Source organism: Oryctolagus cuniculus, chromosome 9 (genome assembly GCF_964237555.1).
Source record: "Oryctolagus cuniculus chromosome 9, mOryCun1.1, whole genome shotgun sequence".
Classification (NCBI taxonomy): Eukaryota; Metazoa; Chordata; class Mammalia; order Lagomorpha; family Leporidae; genus Oryctolagus; species Oryctolagus cuniculus.
Window position 1 is genome coordinate 46050817 of NC_091440.1, and position 26308 is coordinate 46077124.

General features: G+C 36.4%; 1 protein-coding gene across 7 annotated transcripts in view; it reads left to right on the forward strand.

Annotated features, from left to right (window-relative positions):
* The window catches only part of PCDH9 (protocadherin 9), a 978586-nt gene that overhangs the window by 603357 nt on the left and 348921 nt on the right, over positions 1-26308 (forward strand). For 4 of the 7 annotated variants that reach the window (XM_002712982.5, XM_051850628.2, XM_002712983.5 and 1 more), the window contains one exon: positions 20318-20519. In XM_002712982.5, the coding sequence (XP_002713028.1) occupies positions 20318-20519 (202 nt within the window). The remainder of the gene's footprint in view (positions 1-20317; positions 20520-26308) is intronic. The other 3 variants (XM_008260042.4, XM_051850629.2, XM_008260043.4) reach the window with 1 other exon arrangement.

Here is a 26308-nt window from a genome sequence, read left to right on the forward strand (position 1 = left end):
TTGAGAGGTTGTCCCCTCTGTGAGAATAAAGAAACATTAAAGGCACTTGCCTCCTTTCTAATTCTTATCCTGTACAGCTATTTTGTGATTTATTTTACACATGATCAGGAAGTAAAATTCATCATTCCTTAATCAGTACTCACTGGGCTTAACTACTAGTTTTCATTGTTGAAATTCAGAATCTGATCCTGCATTTTCTTTTACAGCACACATTATCCATGGCAGAACCCCTGTGGTTCTCAGAGAATATATTGTAGGAAGGAATACAACTTGTTGAATGACCTTTAGAATAATTGTTGGAAAAGTCCTTTGAGACAATCAGTGCTTCCATAGAATCCATTTTCACTTTATTTCTCTATGCCTTTTTAATTATTAAAAAAGAATGACAAGCATGTGTGCTTGCCTTTTTTCACCATCTGTCAACTCAGATGATTTGTCAGTATTATTTCTGAACAGATAAGTATTTGTTTATCATGTTTAAAAGAAAAGTAAGTCAAGTTAGTTCTTTCATTTTGACACTGGTATTAAGGAAGAGGAAGCTTTTTATTATGTAGATTGTTCTGTTTTCATTCAATACATATTTTGAGTGCTGTCATATGCTAAGCATTAAACAAAGTGCTGGATGTATCAAGTCAGATAAGACACGGTCTCTGCCTGTGAGGAATTCTTCTGCTATTATTGGTCAGAATTTTCTTTATCTATGATTTTTGTAATAATTCCAGAAAGTAGGCTGAAAATATCATCTATCTTAAAAAATCCTAAATGAAACACTTGAGAGCATATGAAAGTGCCATTATTAAGCAGCCAGTGTAATTGGGACCGAATATTAAATCCTGAAAAGGTAAACATCCCTGCATCCATGTTCATGTTATCATCTTGATGTAATACAGCAAAAATCAAGAGATCCTGTGTCACCTTGGGCAGCGTGCTCCAATAGTATCTAGAATCTTTAATTTTAGACTTATTTGGAGGACACAGAGTTTGTGTTTCACATAAGAACGAAAACAGAGTAAACAAGAGTTTGAATCTAAAAAATAATAATTTCATAAAATCATAAACGAGGAGGACTAGGATTGTAGCCTCCTCCAAGTGTTCGCCACTTGCACAATGTCCCATTCTCTTTATTGGATATTTTTCTGAGTAGGTTGGATCCTTCTATTATTTACTTTCATCTTCCCTAGAATTTCTCCTTGGTAATTCCTATCACATTCGTAGTTGCTTGTTCCAGTCCATTTCACTGACTAGATTATCAGGCATATGAGAGGGGTTGTATCATTCCCAATCATCAGTCTCCTCAGTACCGAACAGTCTCTTATAGAAAGCAGGTGATCAACAGAGTCTGATGAATGGCTCGGTATAGAGCTCTAGGGAATCACTTGACTTATCTTAAACCTTTCCCTCTTAGCATATGTTCTCCACACTTACAAATTAAGATATACTGTCATGTGCTGTATAACAATGTCTCAGTCAGGATCGCCTGAGTATAGGATGTCAGTCCCATAAGATTATAATAGAGCTTAAAAATTCTTATCACCTGGCGAATGCACAGCTGAGAAAGAGAGCAAAAGGCAAAAAAAAAGATAACTGCAGGAGAGGATAAAGAAAACCTGCAAGGAAATTTACAGTGAAGGTTCAGCAGAAGCTTTTGCAGATTCAAAAAGTTCATTAAAAGGTTTGGGAACATGAACTCCAACACCAAAATGTTTTCATTAATAAAGAAGGATGTTAATGGTACACTATTTGCTTACAAGCAAATTTATGTTGAAAAAATAAAACAACAACAAAAAGACTACGCACATATTTCTGAGAAGAGTGACACCCTCTCCAAAAAAACCACAGGTATGTCCTTCAGAAGGTATTCTGTGAGCCGGAGCTGTTGCTCAGCAGGTTAAAGCCCTGGCCTGAAGCGCTGGCATCCCATATGGGTGCCGGTTCAAGTCCCTGCTGCTCCTCTTCAATTCAGCTCTCTGCTATGGCCTGGGAAGGCAGTACAAAATGACTCAAAGTCCTTGCGCCTCAATACCTGCATGGAGACCTGGTGGAAGCTCCTGGCTACTGACTTTGGATCGGCTCAGTTCTGGCCATTGCTGCCTTTCTGTGAGTGAACCGGTAGATGGAAGACCTCTCTCTATCCTACCTCTCTCTGTAACTCTTTCAAATAAATAAAATAAATCTTTAAAAAAAAGATGGTATTCTGGAAGAAGGCATTGTTATTAGGAGAGATGAGAGCATCAGACAAGGTATTGCCTCGAAGGCCTTCCAGTAGACAAGATGTGGAGATAGAATGCAGTGATATTCATGTCCTCAAGTTGTAATGGCCTAGGCTGATGCATATATTTTTGTCCTAGTCTTTAACTCAAAATTTTTAAAGTAGGAAGGAAATTGAAATAGAGAAGGCTTATAGCATAAAAATATAAAGGACTTTTGTGCAACTCTACAATGGATTTGACTTGAAAGCCAAGTATTATGTAAAAAGTTAGAAACATTAAATGAATTAAATGAGTTTCAGAGTTGATAAAAAGTTACAGTAAGCTAAGGTTAATGGAGGAAGGAATTTTTTTATGAATGTAATGTAGCCTCAGTGTAAATGTAAATGTTTATAAAGTTCACAGTAGTGCACAGCAGTACTTCCAGTGCTTTTTCTATGTTCAGATACACAAAAATGTATCGTTGTGTTACAATTACCTACAATATTCAGTACACTCACAGACTGAAATGGTTTCTAGCCAAGGCACATTACTGCTTAGTAACTATATCTTTTGAGTTTGTGTGTGTCCACTTTGATGCTTTCTTTATAACAAAATCATGTAACAAATGCATTTTGCAGAAAGTATCCCCATCATTTTGCACACCAGAACTGCATATTTTAAAACCCTCTTATCATTGCACACATTCTCCAAGTTTACAAACTCTGCTGATGTTACAGTTTCAGAGCTACCCATTTAGTGAGGGTGCGTAATTTAGATAGCCTTCCTTTTGTCCTATTTTTCCAGTATCTAAGTCTCTAATATTCTGTTTTGAAGCTAGTAATGCAACTGATATACAGAATAAGTTGGAAGTTTCTTTTAACCTACATTGCCAAATGGATTTCAATCTCAACTTGTATATTTTCACTTCCTTTTTTCACCAGAAATCTTTTTGTTGTTGTTGTTGTTTGTTTATTTGACAAATAGAGTTAGACAGTGAGAGAGGTCTTCCTTTCGTTGGTTCACCCCCTAAATGGCCGCCATGGCCAGCACTGTGCTGATCTGAGGCCAGGAGCCAGGTGCTTCCTCCTGGTCTCCCATGCGGGTGCAGGGCCCAAGCACTTGGACCATTCTCCACTGCCTTCCCAGGCCATAGCAGAGAGCTGGACTGGAAGAGTAGCAACCGGGACCAGAATCCAGCGCCCATATGGGATGCTGGCACCACAGGCAGAGGATTAACCAAGTGAGCCAACGCTTGTACTTTTCTTTCTAACACAATTGCTACACACATCAGGGGAGATTATATGTGTATGTGGAGGATGTTCATAAGGCCACTTGTTTGCAGTGAAAGACCTCTGTTCTATCAGTTTTCCCAGTATCTAACATTGGTTAGTTGCATATATGAACAGTTACCATCCAAACTGCAGGTCTGATGAAATTCTTCTAGATTTTCATATCTATGAAAAATTAGTGATAAGACAAGATGTCTGGACTGAATTCTTGGTATGCTTTATCAGTCTGTGAAGCCTTAGATAAGATGCTTCTACAGACATCAAGCTGTATGATACTGACTGTCTAAGAATCATAATTCCATAATTCCCAAGGTGTTATCATCCATCTTCTTCCATTTACCAGGCTGGGGCATAGAACAGATCAGAATTATTTTCTGATATGAGGAGCATTTCATTTCATCTTCATGAGTGAACTTTGAAATATGTCTCTGGAAATATCAAGATTAGTTTAAATCATTACAAATGGGGATTAAAATGTCTGTTCTATTGAGAATATTTCAAGTACCACTGTTTCAAAATTTTGGTAAAGGAACAAAGAACAATTATAAACCATAAACTTTGATCCATGCAGGCACTTTTCTGAAATATAGATAGCTATGTAAGTATATAGTCACAGCTATGGCTTATAATGACCCAATCAGAGCCACACATAAGAATGAAGACATGTGATTATTTATATCCTTGATACACATGTGCACACATACACACACACACAAAACATAAGTTTCAGCATAACAAGGATAACATCTTTTAAATTCCTTGAAAATCACCTGAATTCTGCATTCCATGAAATAGTGTTTATAGATGGGTAAAGTGGCACTATGCAGAGTCATACAGTTTAGTTTTGGGAATGTAATTTGTAGCATCAGAATTTACCTATATTCATTTAGGAGTTAATATAATGCATATATCCTATTAATTTAGGATTTATTTAGTGCATATAGTAAAGAGAGTTCCCATATGCCTGTTCTCTCAGAATATTATCCCTTGTGAATAATTTTTTGCATTAGTGTGAAATCTATTACCCCTGATAAAACACTACTTACACCTTTTTTTATTTAGTAAATATAAATTTCCAAAGTACAGTTTATGGATTACAATGGCTTCCCCCCCATAATTTCACTCCCACTCGCACCTCTCCCATCTCCTGCTCCCTCTCCCATTCCATTCACATAAAGATTCATTTTCAATTATCTTTACATACAGAAGATTGATTTAGTATATATTAAGTAAAGATTTCATCAGTTTGCACCCACACAGAAACACAAAGTGTAAAATACTGTTTGAGTACTAGTTATAGCATTATTTCACATTGGACAACACATTAAGGAAAGATCCCACATGAAGAGTAAGTACACAGTTACACCTGTTGTTGACTTAACAATTTGACACTCTTGTTTATGGCATCAGTAATCTCCCTAGGCTCTAGTCATGAGTTGCCAAGGCACTGAAAGCCTTTTGAGTTTGCCAACTTTGATCTTATTCCAACAGGGTCGTAGTCAAAGTGGAAGTTCTCTCCTCCCTTCAGAGAAAGGTACCTCCTTCTTTGATGGCCCCTTTCTTTCCACTGGGATCTCACTCGTGGAGATCTATTATTTATGTCTTCTTTTTTTTTTTTTTTTCCAGAGTGTCTTGGCTTTCCATGCCTAAAATACTCTCATGGGGTCTTCAGCCATATCCAAATGCCTTAAGGGCTGATTCTGAGGCCAGAGTGCTATTTAGGACATCTGCCATTCTATGAGTCTGCTGTGTATCCTGCTTCCCACGATGGATCGTTCTCCCCTTTTTGATTCTATCAGTTAGTATTAGCAGACACTAGTCTTGTTTGTGTGATCCCTTTGAATCTTAGACCTATCAGTGTGATCAATTATGAACTGAAATTGATCACTTGCACTAGTGAGATAGCAGTGGTACACGCCACCTTGATGGGATTGTATTGGAATCCCCTGGCACGATTCTAACTCCACCATTTGGGGCAAGTCCGATTGAGCATGTCCCAAATTGTACATCTCCTCCCTCTTATTCCCACTGTTATATTTAACAGGGATCACTTTTCATTTAAAATTTAAACACCTAAGAATAATTGTGTGTTAATTACAGAGTTCAACCAATAGTACTAGAACAAAACAAAGAAAAATACTAAAATGGATAAAGTATTACATTGTACATCAATAGTCAGCACAAGAGCTGATCAAGTCACTGTTTCTCATAGTTTCAACTATGGTTTCCCCTTTGGTGCTCAGTGAGTTGTCGCTGATCAGGGAGAACATATGTGGGGAGCAACTCGGACTAGACTAAGTTACTGGAATTAAGACTTATTCTATGCATCTGCTCTCCCACAATATGGCGCTGAAAAGGGAGAAACAGCTTCTATGCAGCTACCTCCAGTTCAACCAATAAACTGTAGGACCTGCTCCTGATTGGAGGAGAGCAGCGTACTCGGCGTGTGGGTAGCAGAGTTGGGATTGGTGGAAGAGGACTATAAAGGAGGAGAGAGACAACATGCACCGGGAACATCTAAGAGGAACATCTATCTGAGGGAACACCTGTGCAGCCCCCGAGAGAGCCGGCCGGCGGTGTGCCGCTCCCCCGCGGAAGTGGGGAAAGTGGCAGGGGGAACCGCCCTTCCACGGAGGTGGAAGGGACGGTAGCCAACCCTGGAAGAACCAGCAGCAAACCCGGGGAGGGCCGAGCAGACGAAAGAACAGCGCAGGGTCCTGTGTCGTTCCTCCACGAAGACGGGGAGCGACAAACATATGCTATTTGTCCCTTTGGGATTGGCTTAATTCACTCAGCATAATATTTTCCAGATTCCTCCATTTTGTTGCAAATAACCGGATTTCATTGTTTTTGACTGCTGTATAATATTCTATAGAGTACATGTCCCATAATTTCTTATCCAGTCTACTGTTGATGGGCATTTGGGTTGGTTCCAGGTTTTAGCTATTGTGAATTGAGCATCAATAAACATTAAGGAGCAGACAGCTTTTTGGTTTGCCAATTTAATTTCCTTTGGGTAAATTCCAAGGAGTGGGATGGCTGGGTTGAATGGTAGGGTTATATTCAGGTTTCTGAGGAATCTCCAAACTGACTGCCATAGTGGCTTAACCAGTTTGCATTCCCACCAACAGTGGGTTAGTGTCCCTTTTTTCCCACATCCTCTCCAGCATCTATTGTTGGTAGATTTCTGCATGTGAGCCATTCTAACCGGGGTGAGGTGAAACCTCATTGTGGTTTTGATTTGCATTTCCCTGATTGCTAGTGATCTTGAACATTTTTTCATGTGTCTGTTGGCCATTTGGATTTCCTCTTTTGAAAAATGTCTGTTGAGGTCCTTGGCCATCTCTTAAGTGGGTTGTTTGTTTTGATGTTCTGGAGTTTCTTGATTTTTTTGTAGATTCTGCTTATCAACCCTTTATCAGTTGCATAGTTTGTGAATAATTTTTCCCATTCTGTTGGTTGCCTTTTCACTTTCCTGACTGTTTCTTTTGCAGTACAGAAACTTCTCAATTTGATGCAATCCCAAATGTTAATTTTGGCTTTGATTGCCTGTGCCTCCAGGGCCTTTTCTAGGAAGTCTTTGCCAGTACCTATATCTTGCAGGGTTTCTCCAATGCTCTCTAAGTGATGGTGTCAGGTCATAGATTTAAGTCTTTAATCCATGTTGAGTGAATTTTTGTGTAAGGTGAAAGGTAGGGGTCTTGCTTCATGAATCTGCATGTAGAAATCCAATTTTCCCAGCACCATTTATTGAATAGACTGTCCTTACTCCAGGGACTGGTTTTATATCCTTGATCAAATATAAGTTGGCTGTAGATGTTTGGATTGATTTCTGGTGTTTCAATTCTGTTCCATTGGTCTATCCATCTGTTTCTGTACCAGTACCATGCTCTTTTGATTACAACTGCCCTGTAGTATGTCCTAAAATCTGGTATTGTGATGCCTCCGGCTTTGTTTTTGTTGTACAAGATTGCTTTAGCTATTCGAGGTCTCCTGCATCTCCATATGAATTTCAGCATCATTTTTTCCAGATCTGAGAAGAATGTCTTCGGTATTTTGATTGGTATTGCATTGAATCTATAAATTGCTTTTGGGAGAATGGACATTTTGATGATATTGATTCTTCCAATCCATGAGCATGGAAGATTTTTCCATTTTTTGGTATCCTCTTCTATTTCTTTCTTTAAGATTTTGTAATTCTCATCGTATAGATCTTTAACGTCCTTGGTTAAGTTTATTCCAAGGTATTTGATTGTTTTGTAGCTATTGTGAATGGGATTGATCTTAGAAGCTCTTCCTCAGCCGTGGCATTGCCTGTGTATACAAAGGCTGTTGATTTTTGTGCATTGATTTTATATCCTGCCACTTTGCCAAACTCTTCTATGAGTTCCAATAGTCTCTAAGTAGAGTTCTTTGGATCCCCTAAATAAAGAATCATATCATCTGTAAAGAGGGATATTTTGAGTTCTTCCTTCCCAATTCCTCTTCTTTTCTTTGGTTTGACTGTATAATTTCCTGTTCTCTGTCTTCTAAGTCCAATATTCTCTCTTCTGCTTCACTCATTCTGTTTTTAAGGCTCTCTAATGTGTTTGTCATTTGATCTATTGAATTCTTCATTTCATTATGATTTCTCATCACTATCACAGTTTCATGTTCTACTAGTTGCGTCATTTCATTTTGGTTCCTCCTTAATATTTCATTTTCACAAGAGAGATTTTCTATCCTGTCCATAAAGGATTTCTGTAGTTCAAGAATTTGTTTTTGAGAACTTCTTAATGTTCTTATCAATTTTTTGAGATCTGCTTCTTGCATTTCTTCTATCTCGTCATCTTCATAATCTTGAATTGGGGTGTCTTTATCATTTTGGGGCATCGTAGTGTATTCCTTGTTCTTGTTACCTCAGTTTCTGCATTTGTTTGGCATTGTGGAGAAATTCTTTTGTTTCTTTGCTGTGGTGTTTTTTCTCATTATACTATCACTCTAGATTAAGTGGACTGTCTGCTTTTGATGGCGCCTTAGAGGCTTCAGATGGGTGTGACCTGAGAGCTCTGTTTGGTTCCTCAGGGTTAAGGGTGTGCCAAAAGTGACACTCCTAGGTTAGGTGTGGTAAATCTCTCTCTTTCTTTCTTTTTTTGATTCAAAAGGGAAGTAATTCCACACAGCTGAATGGAATTGGAGGTAGTTAGCAGGCAAATGATATACCCACAGGAGCCAGAGATTGGAAGCTCTTTCCCAAGGACCACACAGGGAATCTGTCCTGCCCTCAGTGTGGGCTCAGATTCTCCTTCAGTCTCCCACTGGGTTGCCAAGGTTACAGAATAGTAGCATCTCTGGAGAGTACTCGTGTGAATTCCGTGAGTTCTCTCTCCCACCGTCTCTTTTTTCACAGTCTCGGTTCATTAGCACCACACATTCACTAGGTCCTACTTTATTGTTATTTCACCACCACCACCCCCCTCCAGGTTTTTCTGCTAGGCTCAGGGCAGGTGCTGACCTGAGGTCGCCCTGCTTATGATGTATGTCCAAAATGGCACCTGCTCTTTGTCTTGGTCGCCTTTGAGAGGTGAGCGGAGAGAGAAAAACTTGTGTCCGTATCGGTCACTTTTTTTTTTTTCCTCTCTCTTCTAGTTAGCCTACTGAACTTTTCCCCATGGGGTTTCAAGCCTCATTCCCTCTAGTCTCCTCTTTCTGTTTGCCCACCGGTGTCTTGGGCTATTGAGGTTCAGCTCACCTCGCGATCCAGCGCTGGTGTGCTGAGCCTGCCGCTGGTGTCCCAAATTGTGGGCTCCCATGCTCTCCATGCAGGTCCACTGTGAATCACTATTTCTGAAAGAGTTTCCTCTGCTGTTTCTTCCCCTACTCTTCCTTGAACCTGCAGTATCTCCACTTTTATTAAACTGTCTCTTCCCGGACTATCAGTGTGCTCCCTTCTTATTCCACCATCTTGCTGCTCAACCACAAAAATCTACCAATGCCTTTTTACTAACTAATTTCATAGTTTATATTAGTATTAGATTTTTGTGTTTGGATTTTTTATATCCTATATGAAGAAATTTTTCTTTCAAATATTTAGTTCTACTTTCCCTGCATTTTATTTAAGTACACATGTTTAAGCAATTACTGACCACAATAGATTTGCTGAAAAAATCATTACAGCCTATCAATTTGTCCAGAACTTTTAAAATTAAATTAACTTGGAATTTTGTATTTCTGAATTCCAAGAAACTAAGTATACACTTCAGGAAATGTAATATATATACTCATATATATTTATATATTTTCTTATACTTATCTATTTCAAATTCCAGGATGCATTATATTCATAAATTTTAATGCATAAAACAAGTTTACCACATATCAAGTTTCCTTCTGCTGTGAGAAACTTTGCACACATTTCATTTTGAAACCATCTCTCCTTCTCTGCCCTAGACCAAAATTAGAAGACATTTCTGTACACATTATTGCATTATCTTCATTTCAAGTGGCCTTCCTGGTGTTACTTTTTTATCTTCAAGAAAATATTGCTAAGATTTTGGGATCTTTACCTGCTGGGCTGCTGTGTCCACATTTGGAACATAATATTTGAGAGTGTCACCTCCTCTAAAGTAATGACACTTTTCTGAATACAACTCATTATTTTACAGATGCCACCAAAATTTACAGAAGCTTTTGACAAATAGGAGTTCTTGGCATCTGTTTGAATTTTATATTTGTATTCAGGGAAAACAAATTACCTCAGTGCACAAATAACTGAGATTGGTGACTCAGTAATGTTTTCAAAGGAAAAACTAAAGAGCCACAGGGCAAGTAATGATTATCACTGAGAAGTGGGAGCGATTTTTGTTTCATATACCAGGCTCAAAGTCACAGCAACTGTCTGCAACAATAGGTGGATATTTTTTTGAAATCAAGTGTAACTACTTTGACTGTTCAGAACAAAGACTTCTCTACCCAAGAGAAAAGAGATATAAAATCTTACTCATGTTTATTCTAACTGGTCTGTTTTCTTATGATTCTAAGACCTCTGATTCTTGCATAGTAGAATGAGTAGTTATACATTGCAATTTTCAAAGTAAGAGGGGTTTAAAACATATTATCCTTCAGCTTATCAGTATGACAATGTGTTACACTCTACTGATTAGTGCTTATGAATACTTTCAAAACTATGTTGATATGATTTCCATATCCAGATATTACTGCTCAAGATGTATGTAAAAATTTGTTTCATGAGCTATTTCTCAGATTTCAGTAATCCAAAACCCCTTATGAAGTCCATTGCCATTCATTTTCTTTTCTCATACCATACTGACTTCACTATTATTACTAAATTTATGATCCAAAAAGAACATTCCTACATATAAACCAAGAGTAAAGTCAAGACTGATGTTTATCGAAAGAACAGAAATTACACATTTTGATGAGTGCTGTCCTTCAAATTTTCCCTCACTCATTGGTATATTTAATATTGTCATTTCTCAAAAAATTTGGAACTCATCTGCATTGAACTTCAAATGTATTGAATAAAATTGTACTATATTACTTTTTAATCTCTTACTCTAAAATTATTATTATTCATTACTGAACATGTATTGTAGCTGTTTCAAAAAATCATGTCATAAAAAGGCAAAGATTCAGCACCTCGAGACTGCAAAATTATATCACACAGGCTCTCAAAACACTTCAAAACCATAAACTCTGAAATCTTTCATAATATACTGGTGTGATGCCTATGCACTGAGAGCATATGTACTTAATGCTTAGAAGAGTAGAATAGATGTCCTATACAATATGATGGACTATATAGTCAATGAAATATCATTCATCAACAAGGAATATATGGCACTAAATATAGCCATGAAAAGATTGTTTTTCGATTGTAATTCTCATATCAGAACTTATCTACATGAATTTAGGCTTTTACTCTTTCCCTCCTTATGAAAAGTTTTACCATTCTTATTTATATTACAAACTGAAGATCAAAAGTTGAAAGAAATAAAATCAAACAGCAATGTATGACACAATATTATTCCAACAGATTATAGGACATTTTAGGTGCAAATTAAGAATTATTCATGAGGACTTGTAAACAGTAATGGTGTGCCTTGGAGGCTTAGAGATCATTTCTACCATTTATATTCATGTTTTGTTCTTCATCATGGAATAACATGATCTGTCCTCTAAAGGCTTGAATTACTAGTCTTTATTCTTATTTAATTGTGATCTTTGCCTGTCAGTAAAACATGAGGAAACTTTAAAGCTTGTTTGAGTGTGTGCTGGCTGAAACTCTTCTCAAGTCATGTCACCGTGGTCTGAGGTTATTTTAACATAAACGTTGGACTACTTCCTAAGTTAACTGCTAACTTAAAAACTATGGCCTTCCTTGCTTTTATGTCTTATTTTTTATTGGTAATTATTAACATGGGGTACACTAGGAATACATCCACTACCTCACTGTTCTGCTAAACTGAGCTGAGATTAATACTTAAACACAAGACACCCAATCACATGGCATTTCTGTTACCAGTATTTTCAACTCTGACACATATTTTACAGTGATTTTTTGTTATCCCAAGAAAAAAACCTTTTTCTAAGACCATATATTAAATGAAGACTTCTTTACCCTTAGTAACACTGCTGATTTAGTGAGGTGTCTAATTAAATTGCCACAATTCTCATACATGCTGATTTCATAAATATGATAAAGGTAACTTCCCCATCACATGGATTTGTTTGTACTAGAAAACTAAATGGGAAAGACTCTTGCTGAGTTTTCTTCCATATTTCTGTACATATAATTTATAGATGCAAAATTCTCCCTGCAGATTCAGGAACAGCTGCTTCTATTTAATGTAGTCATTTTATATTTTGTATGCTCAGATAAAGTACTGCATTCCTACTGGGCAACATTTAACTGTGAGAAATAGGTTGAGGACATTTCTGATAACAGGAACTAACTAGGAATATAAGAAGCAAAATAACCAACAATGCAGACAATTTTTAATCCTCTCTGCTTGCCTTGACCCCAGAGAAGCCCTAAGGGCAGGATAATGTTCCCAAACCAAAGAGGCAATGCGATTCAAAACCTTTCTTCTCACAAAAGAAAAAAGATGGAGAGGGAAGAGTCTTGTTTTATGTTCATGTCAAATATTTAAATTCAAGCACAAAGGCTTCAACCTAAAGAAATACAGAAGTGAAGTTTTCTCTCAGATTTCTTAATGTTATCAATTGTTTCTCATTTTTTTCACATGAAGAGAAATGCTACCTAACTTTCAGATCATACTGAATTCAAAAGAAAATAAAAATTTTAAAAAATATTAAACATGTCACCATTTGTTACTAACATGAACCCTACCATCATTGAGAATCCTATGAGGTGTTTGTTGCAATTTGTAAAGCCTCAAAAATTATAGGTCCTGTGGCCAGATTTGTGGTACAGTGGGTTAATCTACTGTTTAGGATATTGGCTCACACATCAGAGTGATGATTTAAGCCAGGCTATTCGACTTCCGAATCAGTTCCCTTCCAATGCACCTGGGAAAGTAGTGGTTGATGGTCCAAGTGGGCCCCTGCTAGCCGGACAGGAGACCCAATGGAGTTCCAGGCCCTTCGTTTTGGCCTGACCCAGCCCCTGCCACTGTAACCATTTGGGGAGTGACCTAGTAGATGGATAATATCTCCCTCTCTCTGGCACTCTGTCTTTCAAATAAATAAATAAATAAATAATCAAACATGTCCTGAATTTGTAGAATTCATTCCACACTTAGACATTTATAAATTAATAGTCTTTGTTTAGGTCAATGTGAGTTCTCTATACACATTAAAACAATTCTACAAAACAAAACTACTGATGTATAGTGATTTAGAACAAAAGTTGATGATTTTATCCCCAAGTAAAGCAGTATCTTAACAGGACATAACAAGTTTGTCAACAAAGCAGGAAGATCAGTGTAGATGAACATCTCTCCTTTCCCTCTGAAAATGCTACTTGACTTTAAATGGCCAGTTAATCATTTGCACCCAACCCCTCTTTATGTTCTATATGTAAAACCAGGTATCAAAGAAACATTTTAAAGTTGCCAACACCTTTACATGAATCATTTGTGATCAGTGAAGTTGTTACACATCTTTTTCAAAAATAAACATTGAAAGAGAAAAGACAAGACTGACAGGTAGTGGAATGTTAAGTTTTTCCTTTTGCCACTTCTAAAACAGGGCAGCATTTTCTGAAAAGTTCTTGCTGGCAAGAAAGAACATTTTCCCCATGGGAAAGAACTTTGGAGAATGTACAGTGGTATTCATTTCTACCTTATCCCCTTCAGATTTCTAAATCAATTCTGGTTACCTCAGCTTCATTCAGTAAATATTCATTATCAGCTCATAAAATGTCAAGTATATATGTGCCTCACAAAAACATTTGCTAGTTTAGATGTCATCAACTCTTTTTTGAGGTTGTTCTCATTTCTTTAGATGAAAAGTTGTTCAAGGACATACAAGGGTAACGATTACTTTGTGTTTGAGTCAATGATAGCCTATGCTAACAATCTCTCTTACTCTTTTATCCCTTTTATTTTTTATTTTCACAAATTGGCAATGAATTTCAACTGATGGCTGGCAGCAGATCTGCACAATGTTTTTGTTTAAACTCAGAATATACCCCTCCTCCTTTGTTATTTCTCCCTAGGTTATTGCTGATTAATACAGTGAAGGTCTCACATTCAAGTACTGACCTTGCCTAAGTCTGCATAGTTTGCAAGAATTAAAAGGGAATCACTTTCTAAAAAGGTGACACAGCTGCTGGCTGAGCATCCTCAAAACTGATGGCAAATAGCTTAATGAACTTCTAATTTTTAGAATATGATCTCATTTAGAAAGTTAGGAGATTAATTTTCTGTCTTTTTCACCATTATCATATTTGCAGCTAGAATGATGTCTAGCATGTAGAAATTCCTCAGTAATTATTTGCTGAATGAATGGATGGATGAGCAATGCCAATAGCTTCATATTGGAAATCAGGAAATGTGGGTTTTCATTTGGTTCCCTGTTGCAACCCATGCAGACAAGTGACTTTATGTATTCATCAGAAAAATATGTGAAAGATTAAAGCAAATATTAAATCCCTAAATAATTTCCAGCTCAAAAAACATGACAGAAATTCTACATTGGTAGAACCATTTTAACATAAGTATTCCCAATAAACAACATAGTGTATTCATGTTTAGTAGTCCATGATAATCAAATAATTAATTGTAAAAGAAGTATGTGCTCACAGTATTTCTTGTAACACTACTAGAAAAGCCTTTTATAATTTTATACATCAAAGCTACTTCCGTGTTCTTTATAGTAATAACAGTTTTACTTATGGGCACTGGTAATTTTCCTAAATCGTGAATCCAGGAACCTTCTCTTAAGATGTATTACTTTGACTTGCATCCCTTCCAATGTGTATAAAGAAGTACATATGTCTATTAAATTACTTACTCTTACATTGAACCTGCAAGTATTCAGAGTCACAGAAAATAAAACTATTACCAAGTACTACTTTTTGGGTCCCCTCACTACCTGTTTTCTAGGACACTCTATTCTGGATTTTATTAAATGGAAGTGGCATGCATGAATTGGTTGTACATGACAGGAAGCTGTTGAGGACTTACAATAGTCTATACTCCTGGCTTTTGTTAAGAATTGCAATTAAATAAATGATCCAAAAAAGATAAATTACTTCTGGTTAATACTAACAAGAAATATTTGTATTAAAATGTAAGTCCCAGCCTCTATGTATTTTAACCTTTTGAGGATGACCTCATTTGATGCTTTGAGGAGAGAAACATAAAAAAATTACAAGTAAAGAAAAATCAAATCATCACACATTCAAGCCTGAGATAAAGCAAAACTACGTTTGGATTGGGAATTTTTTAAAAATGTATTTTTTATTTATTTTGAATGGCAGAATGATAGAGAGAGGAGGAGAAACAGATAGATCTTCTCTCTGCAGGTTCATTCTCCAAATGGCCACACACTTAGGGCAGGGACAGGACAAACTCAGTAACAAGGGACTCCAACCGGTTTCCCACAGGGGCCCACATTATTTGGGCTGTTTTCTGCTCTTTCTCACTTGGGTTAGCAGGAAGCTGGATCACAAGTTCAGTAGGAGAGACTCAACCAGCACACAAATAGAGGATTCCAGTGTCACTGCTGTCTGCTTAACTTGCTGTGCCACAAGGCCAATCCCTCAGATTTCTAATTTCAAAATGTTTATTTTGCCTTTGGTTTACCTGGTTGTTGCTGCTGTGTGTATATTTAGAGATGATAGATACATGGTAGATGGATAGATAGATAGATAACTATTACTTAAACTTGGATATTATTTCTTTGAAAAGATTATAATAAAATTTTTAAAAAGATTTATTTATCTATTTGAAAGGCAGAGTTACAGAGAGGCAGAGGCAAAGAGAGATAGAGAGGTCTTCTATCCGCTGCTTCACTCCCCAAATGGCCACAATGGCCAGAGCTGGGCAGATCTGAAGCCAGAAGCCAAGAGCTTCTTCTGGCTCTCAGGAGTCCAAGGACTTGGGCCATCTTCCACTGCTTTCCCAGGCCATAGCAGATAGCTGGATGGGAAGTGGAGCAGCCAGGACTGGAATCGGTGTCCTTATGGGTTGCTGGCACTGCAGGTAGCGGCCTTACCCACTACGCAACAGTGCCAGCCACCTAATATAATTTGAAAATGTCATAATCCCATGACCAAACAATACCCCTATATACACTGGGTACAAGTATAATTAGGAATTAGTTTATGCATATTCACACATAGATACATTAACAAAAATGTGTATCACCTTTATTAACCTGATTTTACATATAACAATTGAATATGAAATTATCCATATAAATATTTAACATAATTATAAGGGCTCTACATTTGTCCAATCAAGTGAAATTATGTAATTTATTAGTCATCTATATGGCATGTCATTTTTTTCCTACCTTTTTTTACTATTTCAAAAGAAGAAATAATGAAATTTGCTGCTGAATCTATGTAAATGGGAATTCTTCTGAATTAGCAGGGCTAAAATTGTAATCTGGAATATGCATCATTCATTGATAAACACTATCTTATGCCAGTAAAAATATACAGGAGAAACAATGAAGCAATGATGAAGATTTCTTAGGTGACTCATTCTTTCAGGGACTCTTGAAGAATGGTGCACAAAACATGGCACTTGGGCCTTGTGCAGAGTTGAGTCTTTGGATGAGAATTTCACCTGCAGATTTCCTATCAGCAGCCCTTACAGAAAATAGTGTGAAGCAGCCTTAGTAGTTAGTTTTCCCATCTTATTTTTACTTGGAGTAGCCAGGGACCTGGAGCTAACCTGTCAGTGATAAATCAGGTAAACAAATGTGACATTCAAACCATTAGCCAGATGAAGCCAATAATAATAGTAATGTTTCCCATGGGAGAAAATTAAACAGGTAAGAAATAGATTTAGGAAAACAAAATGTTAGTGCCCAAGCTCTGGAAAGCCTGAAGTAGTCTCATGATAATGTGTGTTGTCCCAGTTCAGCCAAGCAATGTACAAGTCCATCTATAACACAGATTGCCCATATTTCCATGAGGATAGGCTAAGAAGTAAAATTCACAAAGGCAGGAAATAAAAATATTCCCCCATTTGTCTCACTGAATATAAAAATGTCAGGTGTTGTGAAAGGTTATGAGCAAATGGGCAAATGTTGGTTTTCTGTGAGATGACGCCATGCATTCTAGATAACTAGTCTTCCATGCTCCTCACTGTCACCCACCCAAGAGTGGCTTCATGTCAGAGAACACACTGAACTGACAAAGTCCACAAGGCACACATAGTGAGACATGGCAAGTTCTGTCCTTGACATGTTTCTCTTCTGATAGAATAATACTTTTTTAGGGGGAGAAGGAGTTGTTTGTCTAACATCAAACATTGATACATTAACAGCTTTTATTTTCAAGAATTATAGCTACTTTGTACTGAGTACTCAGCATGTGTCAAGTTTTACAAGTCAAGAACATTTTATTTATGTATGTTTAGCCTTATGACACTTTCATGGGGAAAGCATTATTTCCTTCATTTTTCAAAACCATGAACTCATTCAAGGAAATAGACTCCCTTGCCCTGACCTAGTTTGTGGAGAACAAGGGCTGCATGCCAGGAGGTCTCTGTAGTTCTGGCTTCTCACTTGGTGGTCTTCAGCTCAACCTGAACAAGTACAGTTGAGTCTTCAAAGACTCCTACAACCCTGTTTCCCACCTCTTGACTGTTCATTCTCCATTCTGCTGCATTGCAAGGTATGCAGATGATTTATTTATACCTTGGCAATTCAGAAATTCCTCTTCTTGCATCAACCATTATGATGATAAATGAAAGATGGATTTGCTCAGTTGATTTGCTTCTCACCATAATATTCACACACCAATCTTTAGTCCATAGGCATCACTACCCCTGCTCCTATCAGACTGAAGTATGGTGCTCAGTTATGTCAATTGAGACTTAAACATCTTTGAGTCAAATTAATTATGGAATATTCCATAAAGCACAGTAGTTGAAATATTATCACTCTAGCTTATAGTGTCTCATTGCAAATAAATTACACTAAATTTACGTCTTCATCCTCACTTATAAAGTGTTAAGGAAATATCATAGTATAGGGTATGTGAGAAGGAATCTAATAAGCTGTATTGGAAATAGTTTTGGGAAAAATGTTTTACACTTTATTCTCTTTATAATAAGTGCTAGGCATGTAGTACTAGATATCTAAAAAATAATTGTTCTAATGACAGCACTGTGAGAACTCCTGGATTTGGCATAACTGATATTGCTTATCTGAACATTTCTTAGAAGAAAAAATATGGTAACTAAGGCAACATTGATTGTGTTTAGAAAAATATCACAAATGTAATTTTTTCTTGCCTCCTGTCTGTGAAACATACTTTTAATGGCTTATGAGACTTCCAGAAGTACTTTATAAAGGTTACAGAGGCATCTGTTCCATTGCCTATTTCTTATGTGTTCATTTTTACTCACCTGATCTATAATTAAGAGAAATTCCTTTGGAGATAACACAAGAGATACTTTAAAATTTATGGATTTTTAGTAAGCCAATCACTTTAAAATATATATTCAACAGTCATGTGTAATAAGCAGTCTAGTCATTGTCCTTAAAACTTTATCAGAAAAACATACTAATAGATTAAGGACAAATTGAACACAAACTGCAAACATATACTATTAGTTTTTCCATATGGGGTTAATTCATATGAGAGGGGAAAACACTCCAATAAAAATGATAGCAAGACTTTCTTATTTAAAGAGAAATTCACCTGACATTCATATTCAAGTTTGGCCTGTCTTTTCCATAGCACTCCTCTAGGCACGTTTCAAAGCCTTTGAGAAGGAATGATGCTTGGGAGATAGTTGTGCGTGAAGGTGAAATGTGCTACAATTGGCACAATTAGTACCATTTATGATTATAGTTTATGTGATGTTGGCATCAGTTCATTAAAAATGTACTGAACTATCAACTCATTTCACACAGGTCATTGAACAGCAATAAAGTGGTATCAGCTCTTCTCCATTATGGCTCTGAGCTAGATTTGAACCAGTGACTCAGAGAAAATAGGTTTTGTCCTGTTGTCAGTCTATAAAAATGCATTTATAGTGTTGCAGTTTATCTATCTAGAGCCTCTGTTTCTAACTGCATTCCTTTTTCTTTAAATTGGATACAATCTATGTTATGTCCCAAGAAACTTCAGTTTTAGGTATTAGAAATGATTGACTTATACATTGTGTATTTACAGACTTAATTTTATATCTGTGATTTTTTTTAATCTGAGCAAAAGTAGTCATAAGGATCATCATATAGAAAGGTCTTTTGTATATTAGAATAGAATAAATTACATTTAGTAATTCAGCATAAATTTACTACCCACGTTACTCTCTAAGATCTAAGTTTCCACGCCACAAAGATGTAAATATTCTCTCACCTCCTGGATTATATCAGTTACAAGAACATTTACCAAGAGGATTAAACAGATTTCTGGGCTGAAATGTAGTTTTATTTTATTAAACACTAAATTTAATTGAAATAAGCATGTGCATTATTTGGTTCACTTCACAGAGTAACATTGCACAAATATATGTCAAAATAATTTTGAAACCTCTTCAACTGTAAGGTTATATACTCAAAGACTGATAATAATACATGAAACTAGAGGTAATAATAATGTACTAATTTAATCTGCTTTTTCTAAATAATTTTTTCATGTCTATAATAGCATTTGTGAAGAACTTGCTTATTTAAAAAAATAATCTAGGTAATTACTCCAATACTGTTGTAAATACTAAAACATAAAAGTTACCATTATAAATAACAAGCAACATTGTAGACAATATCTTGCTTGCAAAAATTACAGTGAAAACATCCAGTAAGTACAGTGCTTTGTTATTCATAAGAAATGAGATATTGCATTATCCATGTACTTTTTCAGATCTATGAATATTTGCATATTTCTTTTTTGAGAAGTTTTCTGTAACTGTTGACTAGCATTAATTTTTTTGCACTTTTACAAGGTTTTAAATGACTTTTATAATCTTGAATGACACAAGGTTAAAATTTCTTTTGGGTATTGTGCTAGTTGGATATTACACAGTACACAGCAGACAATGAGTGCTTATTCTTAGTTTCACTCCTAGTCGGAGGTATTTCGTTTTTACCTTGTGTCTTTCGTTAATTGTTGATGTTGTGTTCCGCTGTGCCGGTTCCTCGAGGAGGAGTGTTGTTAATCAGCGTGTTCTGTGGTCTTCTTTGTAGTCACAGCGCCGCGTTACCTTTCACCTCCCCGACGGCTCCCAGGAAAGCTGCAGTGACAGTGGTCTAGGCGACCACGAGCCGGTGGGTACTGGAACCCTGATCTCACACCCTCTTCCTCTGGTTCAGCCACAGGACGAATTCTACGACCAGGCCTCTCCGGACAAGAGGACCGAGGCAGATGGCAACTCTGACCCCAACTCTGGTAAGTCCCCTTTCACACTTTGCTTGAAATCACTGTGTCTTCCTTGTGCACTTGGCTTTAAACAGTAATCTTGGGGTGCAAGTCAATGAATATTCCATTCTTTTGCTGGCTTGCTGTTGTTATATGTTTTGAAATACATAAAATTTAATGTGCCTGATACATTAGCTGTTAAATTGTATAATGCATTTTTATTTTATGAATCATTAAAAAAGAAAAAAAATGCTGCAAATATAAAAGGCCATTTGTTGCAAGACATCCTAATGTCAAAGACACAACAATGTGAAAGCACACATTTCAGAACTGAAAAATACTGTTAAGTAGTGTATAGAAAACAGAGACTAAGAATATATATGTAAAAATATGGGTATATCTATCTGCCCATTATATATAAATTGGTCTTTCCCAGTGAACACTTCACAAAGCATAAAAGAGATTACATCATGATTCAAATGAGTATGAAGAGAGTTAAAGTTGTTGGTCTATTGTCATTCTATTTGAATTTTGGTTGATTTGGTTTTTGCTGGTGTGTAAAATGGAATGTATGCTGTCAAACATTTATTCTTACCAGATTCACATTCTACCTAACAATCCTTGCCCCACCAAAATGGGCCCTATAAGGTCCTTCTTTCTGGCAGATGCTACAACTTTTGTGTTCACGTTTGTGAGAAAAAAGATCACCACTGAGTTCATATTCAGTTTTTTAAAATTCAAATTTGTATGTCCAGTCCAGAGTAATGACCATAATTTCCATTTTATTTAAGTTAAATATTTATTTTATGGTAGCAGGCATGGGTAGTAGTGGAGGCTGTGCTTGTATGCGGGCTGGGGGTTGGAAGTCTTTGTGTCTTTCAATTTTGCTGTGAATCCAGAACTGTTCTAAAAAATATTTAATGAAAAGAAAGACATCCAAATGAAGCAAAGCACTTTTTTTCTAAATTTTTATCTCATCTTAAACCTTTTCCAAACTTGTTGCCTAAAGTAGGAAATGGGAATATGGTGACTTTTCTCTAATTTGCTAGCTGCCTAGCTCCTACTGCTTCAAACACTAAATAAAGTGCTCTGGCATTTCTACGGCTTAAGTAGGAATGTCCAAAGCTGTTACAAACAACAAAAAAGACTTCCTCAACTTGTCCCACAATGGTAATCCAGCTTTGGTGTTCTCTCACTTCCAGGATCTTAAAGGGACTTGTTATCCAGGGAGGCAAGAGCTTTTTTTGTAGGTATTCTTGTTTCTCCATCCCTATCCCACTCCAAAACTGTACCATCTCTGTGAGTCTCTGAAATGTGATTCTTTCCCCCTGAGCAAATAGTATGCATGCAGAGGTGCTGCTGTGTTTTCTTTCTCCTGAAGTTTCTCCCTACTCCAAGCAAAACAAGTAAAACAACAGTTCTGGCTCTTGGTATTTGATGTCCAATACCTTGGTCTTATGAGAAAAATATACATGTATCTTTGACTTTATGGTTCCTGTGACAGTCATCCCCAAAGGAGCAAACTCTGATCCCACTGTATTTTGGAAAATCATTAGATTTCTTGGGTTGATCAGTCCAAGCACCACTTGATCTCAGTGCATCTGTTGAGTCAAACTTTCTGAAACTTGAGTAAGGGTGACTAACAGCAGCTGTTTCTAAACTGTTCTCCTGACTTCCATCATCCTCCTCTCCCATTTTAAAACAGCTCTTATTGAAGTTAAGCTAAGAGTCTCAATGCTAGTTCTTGACTGCTCTTCTACAGGTATCTGGGAGCACTGGGCTCTTCTTGTCTTTGGACCTCAGTCAAAACTAACACAGAAAGACTCATATGTTTTAGCATTATGTCACAAATAATTTTAGGAATTGTTTATAGAGGACTGAAACTATTTTACAGAAGTTTCTTCAAAGTAGTGGTAATACCTGTTATTCCCGGTGGAGGACTTATACTCACCTATCATATTGTTTCATGATTTTTTTAGCCAGAGTCACAAAACATTTTAGATACATTTGCAAGATGTCCAAATGGAGTGAATTCAATCAGTAAATTTCGAAAGTTGACATCTGGGTAATTTTCAGTTTTAACTAATTGAATTTTAGATTTAATTTATTACTAATATATAGTAAGTAATAAATATTTTCTTTGCCATGGAATTATGTGTTTTGGGTAAGCCAAGGGCAACTGATAAAAATCAAAAGTAGCAAAATTGTTCTTTATATACCTTTACTATCTAGCAGTAATTCACATGCACACAAAAACTGAAAAATATGTTGACTTCCATATGAAATAATACATTACTATTTTGGATATGTTTGGAATGTATGTTTGGATAAAAGTCAAACTGGCTTAATAGCAAAGGATCATTTAAATATACATTCTCATGAAAATGTGTTTTATGTTGTACAGCATAGTTTTTAAAAAGAGTAAATTCCAAAATTCGAGGCATCTCTAAGAAGTTGTTATAAATTAATTGTTTATAATAATCATGTTGTAATACTAAATTTCATTTTAATGTGCTTAACTATTTAGTCATTAATTTGTAAAGAGAGAAGAGATGTGTTGAATACTTCAGTTAGACACCAACACAGGTTAGCAGTTATACCTTCTGAAATTCCTAAGGGAAATATTTTTTCAAGTAAGAAAAAATTTAACTAGAATGTGATACAAATAGCATGTTGTTGATGGTTGATTGGTAAATTCACAGAGACCAAATGAATGATTTTTTTAAAGATTTTATTTATTTATTTGAGAGATAGATTTACAGTGAAAAGGGAGAGAGAGAGAGAGAAAGGTCTTCCTTCTATTGGTTCACTGCCCAAATGGCCTCAACATCCAGAGCTATGCCGATCCAAGGCCAGGAGCCAAGTGCTTCTTCCTGGTCTCCCATGAGGGTGCGGGGACCCAAGCACTTGGGCCATCTTCTACTGCTTTCCCAGGCCACGGCAGAGAGCTGGATTGGAAGAGGAACAGCTGGGACTGGCACTCACATGGGATGCCAGCACCACAGGCAGCGGATTAACCTACTGTGCCATGGTACTGACCCCAGTGTTTTTTGTTTTTTTTTTTTTTAACATAAGACCATTTTCATAAATATGCCTCTAATTTGTCCTACACCAACATGTAGAAATGCCCACATTTGAGTTTTGTAATAATAGAAAAGGAAAAAGAGAGGAGTGACTGTGGGTGCAGAACAGTGGCTTACCTTAAAAACTTGCTTCAAAATAAATTGACTTAATCTGTCCTTGACTAGAACTCATCCAATATTCATGGCTCCTCACTCTATGACTTCTTAGATTGAGACAGTAGCACTGGCCAGGTGCCATAAGGGAGAAGAAGAAAGACATTCTAAAGCATTAAATAAATAAATAAATAAATAAATAAAAATAAAACAAGCAATCAAGCAAAAAAAATTCTCACTTTTTTTGAGAAGGCCACAGAAATTTCACCAAACTAGTTTCACGACTAGAGAATGGGATGACACAACATTGCACCCTCCGACAATCGACTCAACACAGTAGTTTCACTCAGGAGAATGATGTTCAATGACAGGTCTTTCAAGGAAAAGCACAGAGACCTTTGTATCACTGGGTGAAAGAAGCAAAGGAAGAGGTGGGAATGAGAGCCCAAAGAGCCCCTGGTGGCCAGCAACCGTTTTTTGTTGTTGTTGCTGTTGTTTTGTTTTTTGACATTTAATTGAACTTAAAATTGTTTCCTTTGTACAGGCCTAAAACAAAATTAATAAGAATAGTCTTAGAATATTAAGTTTCAAACTAAAAATCAATTCCTTTTTGTATAGTATTGCAATATATTATCCATAAATTTGCAATCATATTTGTAATGGGTTTTGTGAGGGTAGAGGCAATGGAAGTGATGCAGTAATTATCAATAGAAATTATCTTACTACCAAGATCTTAAGTGTCCATTTTGTTTTCAATGGAGTTTTCAGTCTGTGGTATGATCGTTCTTAAAGAATCATGATTTCATAGCAAGTGAAAGAGAAACTTTAGAGTTATTAAGTAACATAAATGCACCTGGAAGATTCCCTATTACTGTATATAATATTTCTCATTTTCAAAAAAGTTATTAAATGCCATTACTAATTTTCATAGAAGTGCTTTCATTATGCAGTTTTTTGAATAAATTAGTAGAAAAGGTATCATATGGTGAAATAATTGAAACTTTAGACCTTCATATAGTCTTTCTTCTAACTCCTTCCCCTGACATGTGCACCTAGTGCCCCCATTCGCATATGTACACAGCAGTGCTGAATTGTAATATTCTTCATTTTTCATTTTATATGTTTGGGTTGTTGGCGTTAAAAATTTTATTTTATACCTCTCAATTTTTAAAAACGTAAGTAGACGAGAAAGGTCTTTACATTTAATATCAAAAACAAATTGTAAATTAAGCAATAGTTGGTCAGTTTATAAATTATATTTACGCAAATATAGAGTAGTTTTTATTATACTATCTGACTTTTAAAAATTTTATTTGTTTATTTGAAAGTCAGCATTACTGAGAGAAAAGGAGAGACACAGAGAAAGATCCTTCATCCACAGGTTCACTCCTCGAGTGACTGAAACAGCCAGGATTAACCATGCAGAATCCAGGAGCCAGGAGCTTCATCTGGGTCTCCCATGTGGGAGGCGGAGACCCAAACACCTGGGTCATCTTCCACAGCCTTTCCCAGCCATCAGCAGGCAGCTGGATGGAAAGTGGTGCAGCAGGACAAAAACCAGTGCCCATGTGGAATGCCAGTGTCACATGTGGTAGCTTTACCTAATACACCACAATGCCAGCGCCATTAGCTGTCACTCTTATGCCACTAATTTACATGTTGTAGAAATGCAATTCAATTTTTTCTTTATTTTTTTAAAAAAGTTCTAATCCCCATTACATTTTTAGGACAAAACATAGCTTCTAATTCGAAGAACTCAGTATTATGCCAAAGGTAATCGGGATATTTTTTACCCCTGGGTCATCTGTGTAATTTATATACCTTTTTTTTCTAGTCCACATGAATCTCAAGTGAGACCATGTTTGTCCCTGTCTTGCTGGCCTCTTCAGGAATAAGCTGTTGCCTTCCATCATGAGCGGGCAAGGGTAGACAGTGCAAGAGTCCCCATGCTTCCCTGGACTCTGCCAGAGAATCTAGCATGGGGGACTCTCTAACCTTGATCTACTTGGTTTTCTGCGTTCTGTCCATCAAACACGGTATAACATCTCTACTGTCTACTTCCATTCCTTTCATTTCTTGCTCTTCTTCCCATTTGGGATGAGTAAATATTTCTAATACCTAGGATTGAGGAACCCCACTAGTTTTCTTGACATCTTTGCTTGACATCTTTAGAAGCCAAAAAAAGTCTCATGATAGTTTTAGAATTTATAAAATAAGTGAATGCTTTTTTAGTGTTCTCCATCTGGTACCTTCCTCATCTAAGCAAAGTAAAGCCAGTATTTGAAAGGATAGAGTAAGTAAGTGAAGCTATGTAAACAGGAAAATATAACATTTATTAATAATTCATTTATTTAAAAAAACTATAAAGTTATATTTGTGTTTATTGCTAGCACAATTACACAGCAATGTCAGTTGTATACAGAATGAGTAAAAATAATAGACAAAAGCAGTTTATTTTCAAAAAAGTATTTTCGAGATTATATGGTGAAGAACCTCATAATTATTGATTAACTTGAAGTACTGTTCTTATAGGAAATGGAAAATGTATACTTGATTTGACTATGAATTCATACAATGAGTTGGAGCCCTAGAAACTTACTGTGATGAGCCAGAATTTTGTGTGTTTGTTTCCTCAGTATTGTG